The following is a 20,324-nucleotide window of genomic DNA, read 5'->3' as shown; positions in this document are numbered from 1 at the left end:
GGTTCCCGAGGAACTTTCCCTTTCTTCCTAGCTGGGGGAAGGTCCCTCACTTCCGCTCGCTGGGCCACCGGCCCCGCCTCCCCGCCCCCCGCTGGGTCCTAGCGCCGGCCCCTCTTTTGCAAGGTCCGGGCTCTGTCGGTGCAAGGAGCCTGCGCCGTCGCCACTGAGGCAAGCCAAGTCTCATCAGGTAGGAAACGCCGGCGGAAGGCCGCGATGGCCCGGGGCAGCTCCCGCGCGGCCGCGATCCGAGCTGGTCTCAGTTTCCCTGCGGGCGCCGAGGGCGGACTGGGTTGGCCCGGCACGAGGAGCGCGGGCGGGGCCGGCGGTGAGCGGCCCAGGACGCGCTGCGGGCCCAGTAGGTCCTAGAACCCGCCGGCTGTCTCCGCGGTTCGGGGAAGCGGACGCCCTGGCTCGGCCCGCGCGGCTGCCGGCCCGGCGTGGTGCGAGCCCGAGGGTCCTAGAGCCCGCCATGTTGTGGGCTTTTGTTCCGGCAGCGCGGGCCGCCCAGCGAGGTCCCCGGCGCCCGAGGCCCCCTCCCTGGCCGAGGCCAGGGCCACCCCTCCCGCGGTCCTAGAGAACGCCATCTTGCAAGCCTTTGTCCTGAATTCAGCCCTCCGTCCATTCATTTGTTTATCCCCTCATCCTTCGTTCAGTCCTCCTTGCCACGTTGTCCGAGGCTACGTTTTCCGAGGCTCATAAGGAGACACGTCAGCCCAGGCTCCTGCCCTGCAGGGGCTTGCCTGGCTGGTAGGGGCGCCACTTACAGACGGTTGCGAGGAGCGAGGAGCTCCGGGTTTCTGCAGTTCTCGGCTCCTCGGCGCGCTTCGTAGGCCCCTCCGCCCTTCAAACTCCCACAAACTTCAGGGACCCCATTTTACTGATGAGAGACTGAGGCCCAGAGCGGCGTGGGGCCCTTACCTCTACTGCCATGCCCTGGGAAGGGGGTTCTTGAAGAATGTAAAGAGGCTTTTCCTTTGGAGAAGACAGGCAAGGGCTCCCGAGCCCAGGAAACTGCATCTAGAGGTGGGGTGGTTGGAGAATTGTGGCTGGAGATTAAGTCGCTGTCGGGAAGAGAATTCTGCCATTGGAGCTGAGGCTGGAAAAGTAGGTTGGGATCAGGTTGTGAACTGGCCGGGTTGGAGGCCTAGGAGATGATTAGCGCTCACTTCGACGGGGTTCATCCGCTCACCAGATCACTCCTGGCTGTGAGGCCTGTTTGATGACTACTTATTTATAGATGGGAAGATTTAGGTGCCTCCTTTCTCTCCTCATCCCTGCCCCAGGGGCCTAGCCTAGGATTTTTGGAATTCGAATCTCTGCATCCCTGGTAAGACAGGCAGAACTTCATCCCCTTCCTAAGCCAGTAGTGAGGCAAAGCAAAGCTCCATCGCCACGACAGGGAGCCCACTGTGGGATATTGAGGCATAGGTGGACCTTGTGGACTTAGAAAGGTGGAATAATTCTGTTAATAAACAGTTATTGATGGACATTCTCACAAACTCCCACTGCAGAGGAGGCAGAGGCCACAGACCTGGGTTCAAATTTCATCTGAGGTTGATTCCTTCCATTTGTTTTGGGGCACCACACAGGGTTCTGGGTGTAGAGGATGCAGATGATTGGTTTCCTAGCTCTTTGCCAGCCTGGACTCTGGTGCTGGAGATGGAGCAGTAACAGCCAAACCATAAGAGGTGTTTGGGATTTGAACACTGGCTGGGACTGTGACTGGTTAGCTTGTTTCTTTGTGCTGTCACTTCTCATAAGGTCGCTAATCCTGTTGACCAGGGCCATACCCTTATGACCTTAGTCAACCTTAATTACTTCCATAAAGGCCTTATCTCCAAATAAAGTCACAATGAGAGTTAGAATTTCAATATATGAATGGACAGGGAACACAGACATTCACTCATAAGGAACTTCTAGACAGCTATGCAATTGGCTTGAGTAGTTGAGTATTATACACAAAATGCTTAGAATGATACTTTGCCCATGTTAAGCTTGCAAGGATTATTGTCCAGATGACACCATAAAGGCAATTAGAGAGGAAGGGGCTGGTCACTGTGGCTCACACCTGTGATCAAAGCACTTTGGGAAACGAAAGTGGAGGATCACCTGAAACCAGAAGTTCCTGAGACCAGTGTGGGCAGCATAGTGACACCTCCATCTCTACATACAAAGAATTTTTAATAAATTAGCCAGGTGTGGTGGTGGGTGCCTATAGTCCTAGCTACTCAGGAGGATTACTTGAGTGCAGGAGTTTGAGGCTGCAGTGAGCTATACGATTGAGCCACTGCACTGCAGGGTAACAGAGTGAGTCTCTATCTCTAAAAGTAAAAAATAAAAATAAAGGCTGAGCACGGTGGCTCACACCTGTAATCCCAGCATTTTGGGAGGCCGAGGCAGGCGGGTCACTTGAGGTCAAGAGTTTGAGACCAGCCTGGCCAATATGATAAAACCCTGTCTCTACTAAAAATACAAAAGTTTGCCAGGTGTGGTGGCGTGTGCCTGTAATCCCAGCTACTTAGGAGGCTGAGGCTGGAGAATCACTTGAACCCAGGAGGCAGAGGTTGTACTCCAGCCTGGGCAACAAAGGCATTCTCTAAATAAATAAATAAAAATAGGCTGGGCATAGTGGCTCACACCTGTAATCCCAGCACTCTGGGAGGCCAAGGTAGTGAATCACCTGAGGTCAGCAGTTTAAGACCAGCCTGGCCAACATGGTGAAACCTTGTCTCTACTAAAAATATAAAAAATTAGCCCAGCGTGATGGTGGACACCTGTAATTCCAGCTACTTGGGAAGCTGAGGCAGGAGAATCTCTTGAACCTGAGAGGCAGAGGTTGTAGTGAGCTGAGATTGATCCATTGCACTCCATTCTGGGCAAAAAGAGCAAAATTCTGTCTCAAAAAAAAAAAAAAAGGTAAGTAAATATAAATAAAAACAGTGTTTTTTGTTTTGTTTTGTTTTGTTTTGTTTTTGAGATGGAGTTTCGCTCTTGTTACCCAGGCTGGAGTACAATGGTGCGATCTTGGCTCACCACAACCTCTGCCTCCTGGGTTCAAGCAATTCTCCTGCCTCAGCCTCTCAAGTAGCTGGGACTACAGGCACACGCTACCATGCCCAGCTAAGTTTTTGTATTTAGTGGAGACGGGGTTTCACCATGCTGACCAGGATGGTCTTGATCTCTTGACCTTGTGATCCACCCGCCTCAGCCTCCCAAAGTGCTGGGATTACAGGCGTGAGCCACCGTGCCCAGCCTATAAAAAGAGTTTTTAAAAAGTAAAGAGGGGGCCGGGCGCGGTGGCTCAAGCCTGTAATCCCAGCACTTTGGGAGGCCGAGGTGGGTGGATCACGAGGTCAAAAGATCGAGACCATCCTGGTCAATATGGTGAAACCTCATCTCTACTAAAAACACAAAAAATTAGCTGGGTGTGGTGGCGCGTGCCTGTAATCCCAGCTACTCAGGAGGCTGAGGCAGGAGAATTGCCTGAACCCAGGAGGCGGAGGTTGCGGTGAGCCAAGATCGTGCCATTGCACTCCAGCCCGGGTAACAAGAGCGAAACTCCGTCTCAAAAAAAAAAAAAAAAGGCCGGGCGTGGTGGCTCAAGCCTGTAATCCCGGCACTTTGGGAGGCCGAGGCGAGTGGATCACGAGGTCAAGAGATCGAGACCATCCCGGTCAACATGGTGAAACCCCGTCTCTACTAAAAATACAAAAAAATTAGCTGGGCGTGGTGGCGCACACCTGTAATCCCAGCTACTCAGGAGGCTGAGGCAGGAGAATTGCCTGAACCCAGGAGGCGGAGGTTGCGGTGAGCTGAGATCGCGCCATTGCACTCCAGCCTGGGCAACAAGAGCAAAAACTCCGTCTCAAAAAAAACAAAAAACAAAAAACAAAAGTAAAGAGGGTCGTCGGGTGTGGTGGCTCATGCCTGTAATCCCAGCACTTTAGGAAGCCAAGGCCAGCAGATCAGTTGAGGTCAGGAATTCAAGACCAGTCTGGCCAACGTGGTGAAATCCCATCTCTACTAAAAATACAAAAATGAGCGAGATGTGGTGGCGGGCACCCATAATCCCGGTTACTCAGGAGGCTGAGACAGGAGAATCACTTGAACCCAGGAGGCGGAGGTTGCAGTGAGCAGAGATCGCATCATTGCATTCCAGCCTGGGTGGCAGAGCAAGACTCCATCTCAAAAAAATACTAAAATAGAGAGGAGTAGTGATTAGTAGGGGTAAAGATAGAATTAAGAAAGGTAGTCATTCAGTGCTCCTTGGATGGTTAAAAAAAAGAAAAAATTTAAAATATTATAGAGGGTGGAGGGAAGGAAAGGTGGTAAAAAAAAAAAAAAAAAAGCCGGGCGCGGTGGCTCAAGCCTGTAATCCCAGCACTTTGGGAGGCCGAGGCGGGTGGATCACGAGGTCAAGAGATCGAGACCATCCTGGTCAACATGGTGAAACCCCGTCTCTACTAAAAATACAAAAAAACTAGCTGGGCGTGGTGGCGCGTGCCTGTAATCCCAGCTACTCAGGAGGCTGAGGCAGGAGAATTGCCTGAACCCAGGAGGCGGAGGTTGCGGTGAGCCGAGATCGCGCCATTGCACTCCAGCCTGGGTAACAAGAGCGAAACTCCGTCTCAAAAAAAAAAAACAAAAAAAAAAAAAAAAAAAAAAAAAAAAAAAAAAAAAAAAAGCTCTTTTTGAGGAGCTGAGATCCAAATGAAACCAAAAGACAACTACACAAAGATCCTGGGAGAACAGTGATTCAGACAGGGAACTGCTACTGCCACAGCCACGGGGTGGGAAGGAAGTTGGCTCTTTGAGGTGAAGAAAGGGCCCCAGAGGACCTGGGAGTGGGAGGTGAGGTAGGCAGGATTTTGTGTATGTGTGTGTATTTTTAGTAGAAATTGGTTTTCGCCGTGTTGGCCAGGCTGGTCTCCAACTCCTGGCTTCAAGTGATCTTGAGAATTTAGATGTTTGGGGGCTATGCTGGTCATGGTAAAGATATTGGTCTTTTTCCTGGGAACAGTGGGATGTCTCATGATTCAACCTGGAGAGAATGGAGACTGGCTAGAGAGTCCTGCCCAGGATCCTGGAGACTTGGGTGCCAGTCTGGCTCCTTGACCAGCTGTGTGTCCTTGTGTATGTTTTTTCCCATGTGGGGGCCTTAATCTCAATATCTGAAAAAAAGGCGTAGTGAACATTTAAGATGCTTCTCTCCTAGAAGCTTGTGAAGACCTAAGGATGTGTGTTTGGTTCTTAAGTATTGGTTGGGCCAGGCATGGTGGCTTACACCTGTAATCCCAGCACTTTGGGAAGCTGAGGTGGGAGGATGACTTGAGCCCAGGAGTTCTGGGCCAGCCCAGGCAACATAGCAAGACTTCGTCTCCACTAAAAATAAAAAAATAGCAGCCAGGCATGTGGCTCATGCCTGTAATCCCAACACTTTGGGAGGCCAAGGAGGGTGGATCACCTGAGGTCAGGAGTTCAAGACCAGCCTCACTAACATGGAGAAACCCTGTCTCTACTAAAAATACAAAAAATTAGCTGGGCATGGTGGTGCACGCTTGTAATCCCAGCTACTCAGGAGGCTGAGGTGGGAGAATGGCTTGAACCCGGGAGGCGGAGGTTGCAGCGAGCCGAGATCTAGATGGCGCCGTTGCGCTCTAGCCTGGGCAACAAGAGCGAAACTTCATCTCAAAAAAAAAAAAAAAAAAAAAAAAAAGGCAGGCATGGTGGTGCATGCCTGTAGTCCCAGCTACTTGGGAGGCTGAAGCGGGAGGATTACTTGAGTCTGGGAAGTCAAGGCTGCGGTGAGCCATGATTGCACCACACTGCACTCCAGCCTGAGCGACAGAGTGAGACCCTGTTTGAAAACCAAACAAACGAATGAATGTATTGGCTGGAATGATCCAGAGTGTATTTAAAATGGAGATTCTTGAGGACTACCTAAAGCTCTTACAAATTAAAAAAAAATCTCTGTAATGATGGGCTGTTAGATCCCTTAGCCTGCCTAGTTTCTTTGTGGAGCTGGGTGCATGCTGAGACCAACCTGGCACTCCCCTGTCTTTTCCCCTGGGAAGTGCCATAGAAGGAGAGATTGGCCTCTCCAGCTACTTGGTGTCTGACTCACAGACAGGGAGGCTGAGACCCAGAGCTGGCAAGAGGCAGTAGAGGGGCCAGAGCTCAGAACCAGTGGGCCAAACCCTGTGAGAGGGAAGCAGAGACAAAAAGGGTGCCAGCCAGTTCTGCAAGCATGAGAGAAGACACGGGTACAACCTGAGCTCAGGCTTCTAGTCACTGCAGGGCTGGCCGAGGCAGCAGACAAGGGTGGGAGGCCCCAGACCACCTGGCAACAGACCAGCTACTTAAGGCAAGTTGAACATCTGGACTAAAGTCCCAGCTTCTTAAATTCTTGGAACCTCAATTTGTTCATCTGTAAAGTGGGGACAAGAATCCCTAACTCAGGAAGTTATAAGACATTAAATTAGGCCGGGCGTGGTGGCTCATGCCTGTAATGCCAGCACTTTGGGAGGCTGAGGTGGGCAGATCACGAGGTCAGGAGATCGAGACCATCCTGGCCAACATGGTGAAACCCCATCTCTACTGAAAAATACAAAAATATTAGCTGGGCATGGTGGCACACCCCTGTAGTCCCAGCTACTCAGGAGTCTGAGGCAGGAGAATTGCTTGAACCCAGGAGGCAGAGATTGCAGTGAGCCAAGATCTCACCAACTCCAGTCTGGGCGACAGTACAAGACTCCATCTCAAAAAAAAAAAGAGAGAGAGGCATTAAATTAAATAAGTTAGCACACCTAGCAACCTGTCTGACTCTGAGAAGACTCTGATAATTGAAGACAGTAATTATTTTTGACTCATTCATTCCTCACCCAACCCTGTCAGGTAAGTACTATCATTACCTCTGTTTTTCAGATGAGAAAACTGAGGCCCTTAAGACATGCGGTAAACTACACAAGGTCACATCAGCTGAGAAGTGATGGAGGCAAAATTTGAAGCCAGACAGTTTGGCTTCAGGGACTAAGCACTTAACACAATACTGAACCGTTTCTCTGCCTCTGTTCCCTTATCTGTGAAAAGGGAATAATATGCCAGCTAATACAAAATTAGCCAGGTATGGTGGCACGCACCTGTAATCCCAGCTACTCGGGAGGCTGAGGCAGGAGAATTGCTTGAATCCAGGAGGCAGGGTTTTCAGTGAGCTGAGATCGTACCACTGCACTCCAGCCTGGGCGACAAGAGCAAAACTCCGTCTCAAAAGAAAAAGAAGAAGAAAAGGGAATAATAGAACTTTCCTCATGGGGTTGCCGTGAAGGGTAAGTGAGCTAATACACGTAAGGAATTTAGGATACTGCTTGGTATTTGGCAAGTGTTCAGTAAATGTGAGCTAGCTTTTTTTTTTTTTCAAGATGGGGTCTCACTTTTACCAGGCTGGAGTGCAGTGGCATGATCTCGGCTCACTGCAACCTCAATCTCCTTGGGCTCAAGCATTCCTCCTACCTCGGCTTTCTGAGTAGCTGGGAGTATAGGCATGCACCACCATGCCTGGCTCATTTTTGTATTTTTTGTAGAGATGGAATCTTGCTATATTGCCCAGGCTGGTCTCGAACTCCTGGGTTCAAGTGATCCACCCACCTTGGTCTCCCAAAGTGCCAGGATTACAGGTGCGAGCCACTGAACCTGGCCTGAGCTATGATTTTTATTAAGGAGGAACTTTATCAGGCCAACTCTCCAGAAACCATGTGGATGGGAGGTCGTGAGTACCTCATCCAGAAATAGGGAGGGCTCCCTTGGAAACTATAGGAAGAATTCAAATCATCAGGAAGGCTAGAATTCAAGCCCTTTAACTCACCTTGAAGCCCCAGTACTGATTGATTCATTGAGATGGGTCTTGCCTTGTCTCCCAGGCTGGGGTGCAGTGGTACTGCCTTGAACTCTTGGGCTCAAGTAGTCCTATCACCCCAGCCTCCCAGTAGACAGGACTGCAGGCACATGCCACCACACCTGGCTAATTTTATTTTATTTTTTTTTGAGATGGAGTCACTCTGTCGCCCAGGCTGGAGTGCAGTGACATGATCTCGGCTTACTGCAACCTCTGCCTCCCAGGTTCAAGCAATTCCCTGCCTCAGTCTCCTAAGCAGCTGGGATTACAGGTGCCCACCACCACGCCAGGCTAATTTTTGTATTTTTAGTAGAGATGAGTTTTGTTTTGTTTTGTTTTGTTTTCTTTGTTTGTTTTTTAAGATGGGGTTTCATCATGATGGCCAGGCTGGTCTTGAACTCCTGACCTCAGGTGATCCACCCACCTCAGCCTCCCAAAGTGCTAGGATTACAGGTGTGAGCCACCGCACCCAGCCTAGAGATGGGTTTTTACCATCTTGGCCAGGCTGGTCTTGAACTCCTGACCTCGTGATCCACCCGCCTTGGCCTTCCAAAGTGCTGGGATTACAAGTGTGAGCCACTGTGCCTGGCCCCACATCTGGCTTTTATTTTTAGTAGAGATGGGGTTTCGCTAGATTGCCCAGGCTGGAGTGCAGTGAGTGGTATGATCACAGTTCACTGCAGCCTCGAACTCCTGGGTTCAAAGGATCCTCCTGCCTCAGTCCCAGTCCACGTAGCTGGGACTTCAGGCACATGCCACCACACGTCGTTAAGTGCCGGGATTTAGTGGGAAAAGTGAAATAACCAAGCTGAGGATAGAATGCAGTTTTGTGAGACTGGGGCCAAACCCAAAGGGGAGATGCTTGAGGAGCCTCCTGGAGGAAGGGGGGCTCCGGTGAAGGACTTGTCCGATTTGGAACAAGCAGGAAGGACCTGGGGACTTTCATGGTGAGGTAGAAGCCATGGAAAGTTCTTGAGCAGGGAACAGGAAACATCACGCAGTACTTTTGGGAGAAGACCAAGACCGGCTGCGTGACGTTGGGGAGGGAGGGCCACATGCAGGACTGAGGCCGGGCCTTCAGGCAGAAGGGTGCCGACTCTAAGGATGTGGCCCTTGCTGTGCCTCAGGGACTCTTGTGTTCTCCCTGGGTCAACCAGGTAAGCTGCTTCTCCCACCCATTCCTGGCGTAAGGGGCCCGGAGTCTGTATTTCCCCCAGCACTCTCCTGGCCCAGCTCACTTCCGTCCTCCTCCTCCTCAACCCCAGTGTCATAAATTTAGATGCCACCAACACCTAAGGTGTCCAGATGAGGAAACAGGCCTAGAAACAACACTCATTTCACTGAGGTCTCATAGTAATCCACAGTACTGGGAGTAGAACGTAGGCCTCCCAGCCTCTGGGCACACCTGCCTCCCTGCAGCCCCCACTCCTCAGCCCCCTTCCTTCAGCAGCAGCTGCTGAGCACTCACTCCTTAAGTGGATCTGCCATAATCCTCTTCTCTTCATCCCCCAGGAAGGATGAGCTGGTGTTAAGACTAATTCAGCCGATAATCCTGTTTCCTCCCAACCATGATCCCCAGGAGCAGCTGGGTGGAGGGCGTCTGGGTTCTGGACCACAAAGTAGGGATCTCAGCTACAGTTGGTATCCCAGGAGGCCACGTTGGATCAGATAAGTCAGTTATGACTCAGAAACAGGCTTCTAGCTGCTAGTGATGGCTCAGGCTGCCTTGAGAGTGATTCTGATTTACCAGAGTTTTGGGAACAGGCCAACAGGGATTCCAGAGCAGAGAGTGGACCAGATTCCAGTCTGGGGCGGAGGCCCCATACAAGTGTGCAAGGCCAGGATTCTGTGTGAATAGTTGCTGTCTCTGAGCTAACCATCCAGAGGAGGAAAGAAAACACAGATGCTGGGTGCCTGTCACTTCCGGACAGTGCCAGCTACCAGATTTGGCCCATTGGCTCAGCCCTTTTCTGGTCCCAGGTCTGTCTTCCCTGGGTGCTTGGAGATTTTCAGGCCAGGCCCACGTCTGGGTACCTTCTGCATCTACAGCTCACATAGGACACTTCATCCTGGCATAGTTCTTGGGCACTAAGCCGAAGAAGGAAGATGGTGAGACAGATGGAACCTGGGCGTCTGGGAATCCCACTGTTTGGAAAAGCCCAGAGGTTGAGGAGGGAAGTGTAGGTGAACCTTTTGTGACCGCCCCCCCGCCCTTTCTTAGTGGCTCTTGCTGTCACCTGGCCCAACTCCTTTCTTCAGTGAGCATATCAGGGAGGAAACGAGCACAGGGTGTCTGAGCCAGGAATGCTGGGCAGGGAGGATGTGGGGGTTCTGAGGTGAGAAATGCAAATAAGACGGTTCTCTCTGAGGCCGTGAGGCAAAGGTATGGGCTTTGGTCTAACTTTGCTTCTCTTGCAGAGAAACCCTGTTCACCAAGGCCATGGAAGCGGAGGCTGCAGAGGCCCGGTCCCCAGCCCCAGGCTATAAGCGCTCCGGCCGCCGTTACAAGTGCCTGTCCTGTACCAAGACATTTCCAAATGCGCCCAGGGCAGCGCGCCACGCTGCCACACATGGGCCGGCAGACTGCTCTGAGGAGGTGGCCGAGGTGAAGCCAAAGCCGGAGACAGAAGCCAAGGCAGAGGAAGCCAGTGGGGACAAGGTGTCAGGCTCTGCGGCTAAGCCGAGGCCCTATGCGTGCCCGCTGTGCCCCAAGGCCTATAAAACAGCACCTGAGCTGCGCAGCCACGGGCGCAGCCACACAGGGGAGAAGCCCTTTCCGTGCCCTGAGTGTGGCCGCCGCTTCATGCAGCCCGTGTGCCTACGTGTGCACCTGGCCTCACACGCTGGCGAGCTGCCCTTCCGCTGCGCGCACTGCCCCAAGGCTTATGGCGCGCTCTCCAAGCTCAAGATCCACCAGCGAGGCCACACGGGCGAGCGGCCCTACGCCTGCGCCGACTGCGGCAAGAGCTTCGCCGACCCTTCAGTGTTCCGCAAGCACCGGCGCACTCACGCTGGCCTGCGGCCCTACAGCTGTGAGCGCTGCGGCAAAGCCTACGCAGAGCTCAAGGACCTCCGCAACCATGAGCGGTGAGGATGCCTTCCGGGATGGGCAACAGCGCTGGGGCAGCCCATGGGGCCTGGGGTTGAGTCTCATGGTAAAGTGAGCCAATGGGAAGGTGGGCAAGGCAGACCCAAGGGGAGGGGTTGGGCATGTGGGAGAAATTGGTGCCCCTGATTGGGCAGAGATGGGGCAGAGGGTGGGACTTACCACCTTGAGGTGGATCCCTGATGAGGGTTGGGACAGATTGGCCTTACCTCCAGGCCAGTTGGAAAGGGGGCGTGGTTTGGAGTTGAGCAGTTCCCATGGTCTTTGGTGGAGACCAGGAGGTGTGAGTGAGGCCTGGTCTGTCTAGGTCTTTTTTTTCTCAGCCTCTACATTAAGGACACATATCTAGGCTGGGCATGGTAGCTCACGCCTATAATTCCAGCACTTTCGGAGGCTGAGGCAAGAGGATTGCTTGAGCCCAAGAGTTCAAGACCAGCCTAGGCAACATAGCAAGCCTCGCCTCTATAAAAATTAAAGAATTACCCGAGCGTGGGGATGTGCACTTCTGAAAGTCCCGGGAACTCGGGAGGCTAAGGTGGGAGGACGACCCGAGCCCGGGAGGTTGATACTGCAGTGAGCCATGATCAGGCCACTGCATTCCAGCCTGGGGAACAGGAGAGAAAAAAAAGGTGGGGGTCACATATCTTGGTTTGCTGCTGCTGTTGTTTTGTTGTTGTTGTTGTTGTTACTGTTTTTGAGAGGGAGCCTCACTCTGTTGCCCAGGCTGGAGTGCAGTGGCGCAATCTCGGCTCACTGCAACCTCCACCTCCTGGGTTCAAGCGATTTTCCTGCCTCAGCCTCCCGAGTAGCTGGTATTACAGGCGCGTGCCACTACGCCCAGCTAATTTTTTGTATTTTTAGTAGAGATGGGTTTCATCATGTTAGCCAGAATGGTCTCAATCTCCTGACCTCTCAGTTACCCGCCTCGGCCTCCCAAAGTGCTAGGATCACAGGCCTGAGCCATGTCTTGGTCTTTAATGTGCAGAAACGGGTCTTTGGAGTAGAGACACCCAGCCAGCCTGAAGGCTCTTTCCTCTGCGGGGGCAGCCATGTGGCTTTTAGGAGATTAGGCCTAGGCACCCACGGATGTTTGGGGAACCTCTGAAGTACAGCCCAGACAGGCAGTGGGGCCAGGTTATGGGTCTGTCGCCTTCATGCCAGGTCCTCCACACCCCCGCAGGTCTCACACCGGGGAGCGCCCCTTCCTCTGCTCCGAGTGCGGAAAGAGCTTCTCCCGCTCCTCCTCGCTCACGTGCCACCAGCGCATCCACGCAGCACAGAAGCCCTACCGCTGCCCGGCCTGCGGTAAGGGCTTTACTCAGCTCAGTTCCTACCAGAGCCACGAGCGCACACACTCGGGGGAGAAGCCCTTCCTGTGCCCACGCTGCGGCCGCATGTTCTCCGACCCCTCGAGCTTCCGGCGCCACCAGCGAGCGCATGAGGGCGTGAAGCCATACCACTGCGAGAAATGCGGCAAGGACTTCCGGCAGCCGGCTGACCTGGCCATGCACCGGCGCGTGCACACGGGTGACCGGCCATTCAAGTGCCTGCAGTGTGACAAGACATTCGTAGCTTCCTGGGACCTCAAGCGGCACGCACTGGTGCACTCTGGCCAGCGTCCCTTCCGCTGCGAGGAGTGCGGGCGAGCCTTTGCCGAGCGTGCCAGCCTCACGAAGCACAGCCGGGTGCACTCGGGGGAGCGCCCCTTCCACTGTAATGCGTGCGGGAAATCCTTTGTGGTGTCCTCGAGCCTGAGGAAGCATGAGCGGACCCATCGAAGCAGTGAGGCCGCGGGGGCGCCTCCTGCACAGGAGCTGGTGGTGGGGTTGGCGCTGCCTGTGGGCATGGCAGGTGAGGGCTCAGCCACCCCGGCAGCAGAGGCGGGGCTAGGGGACCCTCCAGCAGGGCTGCTAGGGCTGCCTCCGGAGTCAGGTGGCGTGATGGCCACACAGTGGCAGGTGGTGGGCATGACGGTGGAGCATGTGGAATGCCAAGATGCTGGTGTCCGGGAGGCTCCTGGTCCCTTGGAAGGGGCAGGCGAGGTGGGGGGTGAGGAGGCTGATGAGAAGCCCCCCCAGTTTGTGTGCCGAGAGTGCAAGGAGACCTTCTCCACGATGACGCTGCTGCGTCGGCACGAGCGCTCGCACCCGGAGCTCCGACCCTTTCCCTGCACCCAGTGCGGCAAGAGCTTCTCTGACCGGGCTGGGCTACGCAAACACAGCCGCACTCACAGCTCAGTGCGTCCCTACACCTGCCCCCATTGTCCCAAGGCCTTCTTGAGTGCCAGCGACCTGCGCAAGCACGAACGCACTCATCCTGTGCCCATGAGAACCCCCACGCCCCTGGAGCCCCTGGTGGCTTTGCTAGGAATGCCTGAAGAGGGGCCGGCCTAAAGCCCATGCCCCCCACCAAGCACCACACTCCGGGAGCCAAGCCCCATGGGGGGCTTCCTGTACCTCCTTTTGCATCCCTACCCCTCAGCAACTAGCTCACCTGTCACCCAGCTAAAAGAGCTGGGACAGTGGAGGCTGGCAACAGCTGAGACGTGACTGTCTAGGAATAACACTCATTAAAGCTTTCATTTTGGCACCAGGTCGTCTTCTGTGTTCTGGCTGGGGATGAGTGGGAGGGATTTGGGGCATCAGATGAGGTTCAGCAGAGACTCCTGGATCCACAGATTTGAAACTAGAAGGGTCTTTGGATGCAGTTTCCCAAAGCATGTTTCATGATGTCTTGTGACAAAAGGTTCCATGGGCAGGTAAGAAAGGAAATTCCTGGCTGGGTGCATTGGCTCAGGCCTGTAATCCCAGCACTTTGAGAGGCTGAGGTGGGCAGATCATAAGGTCCAAGAGATCGAGACTATCCTGGCCAACATGGTGAAACCCCGTCTCTACTAAAAATAAAAAATTAGCCGGGTGTGGTGGCACTCGCCTGTAGTCCCAGCTGCTTGGGAGGCTGAGGCAGGAGAATCACTTGAACCCAGGAGGCAGAGGTTGCAGTGAGCTGAGATGGTGCCACTGCACTCCAGCCTGGACGACAGAGTGAGAGTCTCTCAAAAAAAAAAAAAAAAAAAAAAAATTATCGCCAGCATTGATAAGGCTAGCAGTGGACACATCTGTTTAGCTTTGTTTAGCCCATACTTGATCATAGAAATCTTTCACTATTTCTAGTTTTATCCTTTCATAGACAATAAACTGAAGATAAAAATTAGTTATCTTTCCTGTATACTATAGTAACAAATTAGAAAACATACTTGGTGGAAAAAGGATTTCCAATTCACAACAAAACCCATAGACCATAAAGGGATGAACTTCACAAGAAATGTGCAAAACCTATGTGAAGAAATGATATCTCCAACCTGAATGGTATGAAATAAGACCTTAGTAAATGGAGACATAACATATACCTGAACGGAAAGGCTGATTATTAAAAGATGTCAGCCAGGCCCGGTGCCTCACGTCTTTAATCCCAGCACTTTGGGAGGCCAAGGTGGGAGGATCACCTGAGGTCAGGAGTTCCACGCCAGCCTGGCCAACATGGTGAAACCCCATCTCTACTAAAAAATACAAAAATTAGGTCTGGTGGTGGGTGCCTCTAATCTCAGCTAGCTACTTGGGAGGCTGAGGCAGGAGACTGCTTGAACCTGGGAGGCAGAGGGTGCAGTGAGCCAAGATTGCACCATTGTACTCCAGCCTGGGCAATAAGAGTGAAAATCGGTCTCAAAAAAATAAAAAGAATAAAAGGCCAGCGCAGAGGCTCATACCTGTAATTCCAGCACTTTGGGAGGATGATGTGGGTGGATCACCTGAGGTCAGGAGTTCAAGACCAACCTGGCTGACATGGTGAAACCCCTATCTCTACTAAAATAGAAAAATTAGCCAGGCGTGGAGGCTGGTGCCTGTAATCCTAGCTACTCGGGGGTCTGGGGCAGGAGAATTGCTTGAACCTGGGAAGCAGAGGTTGCAGTGAGACCAGATCGTGCCACTGCACTCCAGCTTGAGCAACAGAGGGAAACTTCAATAAATAAATAAGAAAATATGTCGCCGGGCGCGGTGGCTCAAGCCTGTAATCCCAGCACTTTGGGAGGCCGAGGCGGGTGGATCACGAGGTCGAGAGATCGAGACCATCCTGGTCAACATGGTGAAACCCCGTCTCTACTAAAAGTGCAAAAAATTAGCTGGGCATGGTGGCACGTGCCTGTAATCCCAGCTACTCAGGAGGCTGAGGCAGGAGAATTGCCTGAGCCCAGGAGGCGGAGGTGGCGGTGAGCCGAGATCGCGCCATTGCACTCCAGCCTGGGTAACAAGGGTGAAACTCCGTCTCAAAAAAAAGAAGTAAATACGTCTAATGGGCTAGGCATGGTGGCTCACACCTGTAATCCCAGCACTTTGGGAGGCTGAGGTGGGTGGATCACCTAAGGTCAGGAGTTCGAGGACAGCCTGGCCAACGTGGTGAAACCCCATCTCTACTAAAAAAAAAAATACAAAAATTAGCCAGATGGGGTGGCAGGTGCCTGTAGTCCCAGCTACTTGGGAGGCTGAGGCAGGAGAATCACTTGAACCCAGGAGGCGGAGGTTGCAGTGAGCCAAGATTGTGCCACTACCCTCTAGCCAGGGTGACAGCAAGACTTTGTCTGAAATATATATATATATATACACACACACACACATAGAGAAAATATGTTCAATATACTTTTTTTTTTTAACTTTTCTTGTCTTTCGGGATCATACTTCTTTATTTTTTATTTATTTTGAGACAGGGTCTCGCTCTGTTGCCCGGACCGAAGTGCGGTGGCATTATCATGGCTCACTGCAGCCTTGAACTCCTGGGCTGAAGTGATCCTTCCCACTCAGCCTCCTGAGGAGCTGGACTACAGGTGCACCCAGCTAATTTTTTAACTTTTTGTAGAGGCAGGGAGTTGCTACATTGCTAAGCTGGTCTTCACCTCCTGGACTCAAGTGATGCTCCCACCTCAGTCTCCCAAAATGCTGGGATCACAGGCATGAGCCACTGACATAATAAAGAATCAAACACCAAAGCACTGGGCCGGGGGAACCAAACATCCTATTATTGGCACAAGAATAAATTAATCAGTGAAATGAAAAAGTGTTCAAAAACAGCCCTGAATATTTCTGTGAACTTATGATCAATGATCAATGTGGTTTTTTTTTTTTTTTTTTTTTTTTTTTTGAGACGGAGTTTCGCTCTTGTTACCCAGGCTGGAGTGCAATGGCGCGATCTTGGCTCACCGCAACCTCCGCCTCCTGGGTTCAAGCAATTCTCCTGCCCCAGCCTCCTGAGTAGCTGGGGTTACAGGCACGCACCACCATGCCCAGCTAATTTTTTGTATTTTTAGTAGAGATGGGGTTTCACCATGTTGACCAGGATGGTCTCGATCTCTCGACCTTGTGATCCACCCGCCTCGGCCTCCCAAAGTGCTGGGATTACAGGCTTGAGCCACCGCGCCCGGCCTTGTTTTGTTTTTTGAGACGGAGTTTCGCTCTTGTTACCCAGCCTGGAGTGCAATGGCGAAATCTCGGCTCACCGCAACCTCCGCCTCCTGGGTTCAGGCAACTCTCCTGCCTCAGCCTCCTGAGTAGCTGGGATTACAGGCACGTGCCACCATGCCCAGCTAATTTTTTGTATTTTTAGTAGAGACGGGGTTTCGCCATGTTGACCAGGATTGTCTCGATCTCTTGACCTTGTGATCCACCTGCCTTGGCCTCCCAAAGTGCTGGGATTACAGGCTTGAACCACCGCACCCGGCCTGTGGTTATTTTTTTTTAAATGGGGAAGAGACAGGCTATTAAATAACTTTTGAGTTGTATCCATTCCTTGGAAGCAACACAACTTTTTAAGTAATTTTTTAAAGACAAGAATGGAAACACAAAAATAAGGCCTCACATTTAGTATAAATTGGTACAACATCTTGGGGAAATGATTTTTTTTTTTTTTTTTTTTTTGAGACGGAGTTTCACTCTTGTTACCCAGGCTGGAGTGCAATGGCACGATCTCAGCTCACCGCAACCTCCGCCTCCTGGGTTCAGGCAATTCTCCTGCCTCAGCCTCCTGAGTAGCTGGGATTACAGGCACGCGCCACCATGCCCAGCTAATGTTTTGTATTTTTAGTAGAGACGGGGTTTCACCATGTTGACCAGGATGGTCTCGATCTCTTGACCTCGTGATCCACCCGCCTCGGCCTCCCAAAGTGCTGGGATTACAGGCTTGAGCCACCGCGCCCAGCGGTTCACTGTAGTCTTAACCCCAGGCCCAAGCAATCCTCCCACTTCAGCCTCCCAAGTAGCTGGGACCACAGGCATGCACCACTGGCACATGCCCGGCTAATTTTAATTTTTGTAGAGACAGAATAGGATCTTGTTATATTTCCTTGGCTGGTCTTGAATTCCTGGGCTCAAGCACCTGCCTTGGCCTCCCAAAGTGCTGGAATTACAAATGTGAACCACAGCACCCAGCCTCAAGAGTGAAGTCTTGAGTTAAAGGCAGACCATTCCTAGGCAAGTCAACGTAGCCTGACCTGGAGAGTAGACCAGACCGACTCCTTTTCTTGGGAATTTGACCCACAATAGATTGAATGAGGGAGCGGCAGCTGACAGGTTGTTGTACATCAAGGATCTGGAAATGTCACATCTAACCAATACCCTGTTGCCTGAAAGTTGGGCAACAGGGTCTTGGCCCAAGTTCCTAGCCAAGCTAGGAATCCGCCTGTTCGCTTCCCTACCCGGTCTGCTCCAGACTCACCTGCTCAAAGACCTTCCATGGGTCCTGAGAGCCCACAGGAAAAATTCAAAGGATTGAGCCTGGCATCCGAGACCCCACCTGGCCACGCGGCCGCCTCTTCCATGAGGTTCCAGACAGCTTCCTAGATGAAACAGGGAAGCTGCTTTTCAGGCATGGTGCTGTCCAGCATGGGTAAGAAGAGCCACACGCTGCACATGGACCCCCAATGCATAGACAGCGGATACCAAGAGTCTCTATCAGATCCCAGTAAGCACCACAGATCTTGCAATTTTACTGTGAAGGCAGAGAGGCAAGAGAGTGGATGAAGGTGGCCAACGGGACAGGATTTTGCTGGAGATGCAGGCAGAGCATCAGGGAAGACCAGAGGCCCCGTATCCGGCCTTGTACTGACTGGGGCAGCATCCGCCTGGCCCGGCAGCTCCCATCGGGTGGACACCCCTAGATCACATCTGCACACTCCTGAGAAGGTGGAGCTCTTTCCTGTAAGGCCCACCACACACTGGACCTGCTGGGCCCTCCTCAGATGCACAGCCTTCCAGTGATTTTTGAGGGTTCAACCTAGCCCCTTGGGGTCTGCAATCCAACCACTTCGGTCTCGCCCTGAGGCCCTACGCACACCCGCTTCCTAGACCTATGGGCCCTTTGATGTTGGGGTATGGGTCACTCTCGCAGGACCCTCCAGACTAATCCCGATGCTCATCAGAGATAACACTTAGGTCCCACTGGCCAATCGCAACCAAACCATGGCCTTGACCACGCCCCATGTACGACCCACCGAGTTGCGGGCCCTCTCGGACCGTGCAACCCGCACTCCAGGACCACCAGGAGGCGCTCCGGGGCCGCCAGCCTTAGAGGCAGAGCAGGCGGGGCCCAGCCCTCGGGCCCAATCCCGCCTTCCCGCCCCTCCCCTAGCCCGGTCCTGGGCCTGGTCCAACGTGCTTCAGCGAAGCCATGTCCAGCCCTTCCGCGATGCGGTCACCCACGTGTCGCAACACGGGACTGAGCCCGCCAGACTGGGCAGCTGGGAGCGGCGGCAGCAACAGCGGGAGCCTGTAGGATTGAAAGTGGGATGGACCTTGGCGGGTGCCTCGCGGTCCCCAGACCTTGGAGGTCAGAGCCAGGCGCTGCCCTATTGCAACCAGGCAGGAGCCAGGAGCCAGCTTGTCCTTTAAAACCACGTGTTGGGGTACAGGAGCCACATCCACTCCAGAAATTAGGCATCGGGACTAGGAGCCCTTAGAAGTGTAGTCAGGGCTTGGATCTCAGGTGCCTTATGGAAGAAACCAGGGGTCAGGCTTTTCTGCTGCCACTACCTGCTTCAGGAAAGCATCCCTCAGCCACCAGGTGCACTGATCCGGGTCACTGGCTCTCTGTGCTGCTGCTGGTGGTGATTATTATTATTTTTGAGGCAGGGTCTTGCTGTCACCCAGGATGGAGTGCAGTGGTAAGACCATGGCTCACCGCAGCCTCAACCTCCTGGGCTCAAGCTATCCTCCCACCTCAGCCTCTGGAGTAGCTGGGACGACAGACACTTGCCATCATGCCGGGCTGAATTTTTTTTTTTTTTTTTTTTTAATGTAGTCTCGCTCTGTAGCCCAGGATGGAGTGCAGTGGTGCAATCTTGGCTCACTGCAACCTCTGCCTCCCGGGTTCAAGAAATTCTTCTGCCTCAGCCTCGGAAGTAGCTGGGACTACAGGGATGCCCGGCTAATTTTTTGTATTTTTAGTAGAGACGAGGTTTCACCATGTTAGCCAGGATGGTCTCTATCTCCTGACCTCATGATCCACCTGCCTCAGCCTCCTAAAGTACTGGAATTACAGGCATGAGCCACCATGCCCAGCCACAATGGGCTAATTTTTAAAATTATTCTTCTCTCAAGAGAAGAGGTTGTACCATGCTGCCTAGGCTGGTCTCAAACTCCTGGGCTCAAGAGATGCTCCTGCCTGGGCCTTTCAAAGTGCTAGGATTACCGGTGCTAACGACCTCACCCTGCCCGAATTCTTATGTTAAAGACGGTGCTTTTGTTGGTCACAGGGCCCGGCCTCCTGTGCTTTTTTCTGGCAACATCTTCCCCAGCTTCTCTCCATAGCTGGCTTCTCCTCACTTAACATTCTACTCCAATAAATTTCATCCCCACTGAAACCAGACCATCCTTGTCCACTGCATCCAAAGTGACAGCCTCGATTAAGCATTTTTTTCATGTTGCTTATTCCATCGTCTGGGCCGCTGATGTCCACTGATGCCCCCCTCCCCACACCTCCATCTCACCTGTGTCCCAGCCTGGCCTAGTCAGCCTCACTGTTTCCAAGACAGATACTCACAGTTGTCTTCCCAGGGACAGTACTGAGCCAGGAGTTAGATGCGGGTGTTACCCTGCCCTGCCCACCCATTCCTAGGGGGGCAGAAGGGCAGAGCCAGCCTGCGGTGAGCACAGAACCCAGGGTGGTCTGACCTGAGCAGCTGGGGCTGGGCCTGGCCCCAGGGATGTCCAGGAGGTAGGGAGGTTGGAAGCCTGGAGGCCTTGGGCCAGCCCTTCCAGGAACACATGTGCACAGGGCTTTCCAGGC

General features: G+C 52.9%; 1 protein-coding gene across 5 annotated transcripts; it reads left to right on the top strand.

Annotated features, from left to right (window-relative positions):
- Positions 1 to 98: 98 nt before the first annotated feature.
- Positions 99 to 14,018, top strand: ZNF668 (zinc finger protein 668). 5 transcript variants are annotated; one of them, XM_003930049.4, is made up of 3 exons: positions 99 to 187; positions 10,310 to 10,978; positions 12,178 to 14,018. In XM_003930049.4, the coding sequence occupies exons 2-3, from the start codon at positions 10,332 to 10,334 to the stop codon at positions 13,388 to 13,390; spliced, it is 1,860 nt and encodes a 619-aa protein (XP_003930098.1). In that variant the 5' UTR covers positions 99 to 187; positions 10,310 to 10,331; the 3' UTR covers positions 13,391 to 14,018. The 5 variants fall into 5 exon arrangements, with proteins under 5 accessions (XP_003930098.1, XP_039334097.1, XP_003930100.1 ...); XM_039478163.2 differs by having other exon boundaries at positions 110 to 187; positions 6,925 to 10,978; XM_003930051.4 differs by lacking the exon at positions 99 to 187 and adding an exon at positions 345 to 1,104.
- Positions 14,019 to 20,324: the final 6,306 nt, after the last annotated feature.

The sequence above is a fragment of the Saimiri boliviensis genome, chromosome 12 (genome assembly GCF_048565385.1).
Source record: "Saimiri boliviensis isolate mSaiBol1 chromosome 12, mSaiBol1.pri, whole genome shotgun sequence".
NCBI lineage: Eukaryota > Metazoa > Chordata > Mammalia > Primates > Cebidae > Saimiri > Saimiri boliviensis.
The sequence above is the reverse complement of the archived record's forward strand: the minus strand, read 5'-3'. Positions and strand labels throughout refer to the sequence as shown.

Coding starts and splice junctions, on each gene's coding strand:
- ZNF668 (XM_003930049.4), top strand. CDS start 10,332: ATGGAAGCGGAGGCTGCAGAGGCCCGGTCCCCAGCCCCAGGCTATAAG. Junction 10,979..12,177: donor GACCTCCGCAACCATGAGCG/GTGAGGATGCCT, acceptor ACACCCCCGCAG/GTCTCACACCGGGGAGCGCC.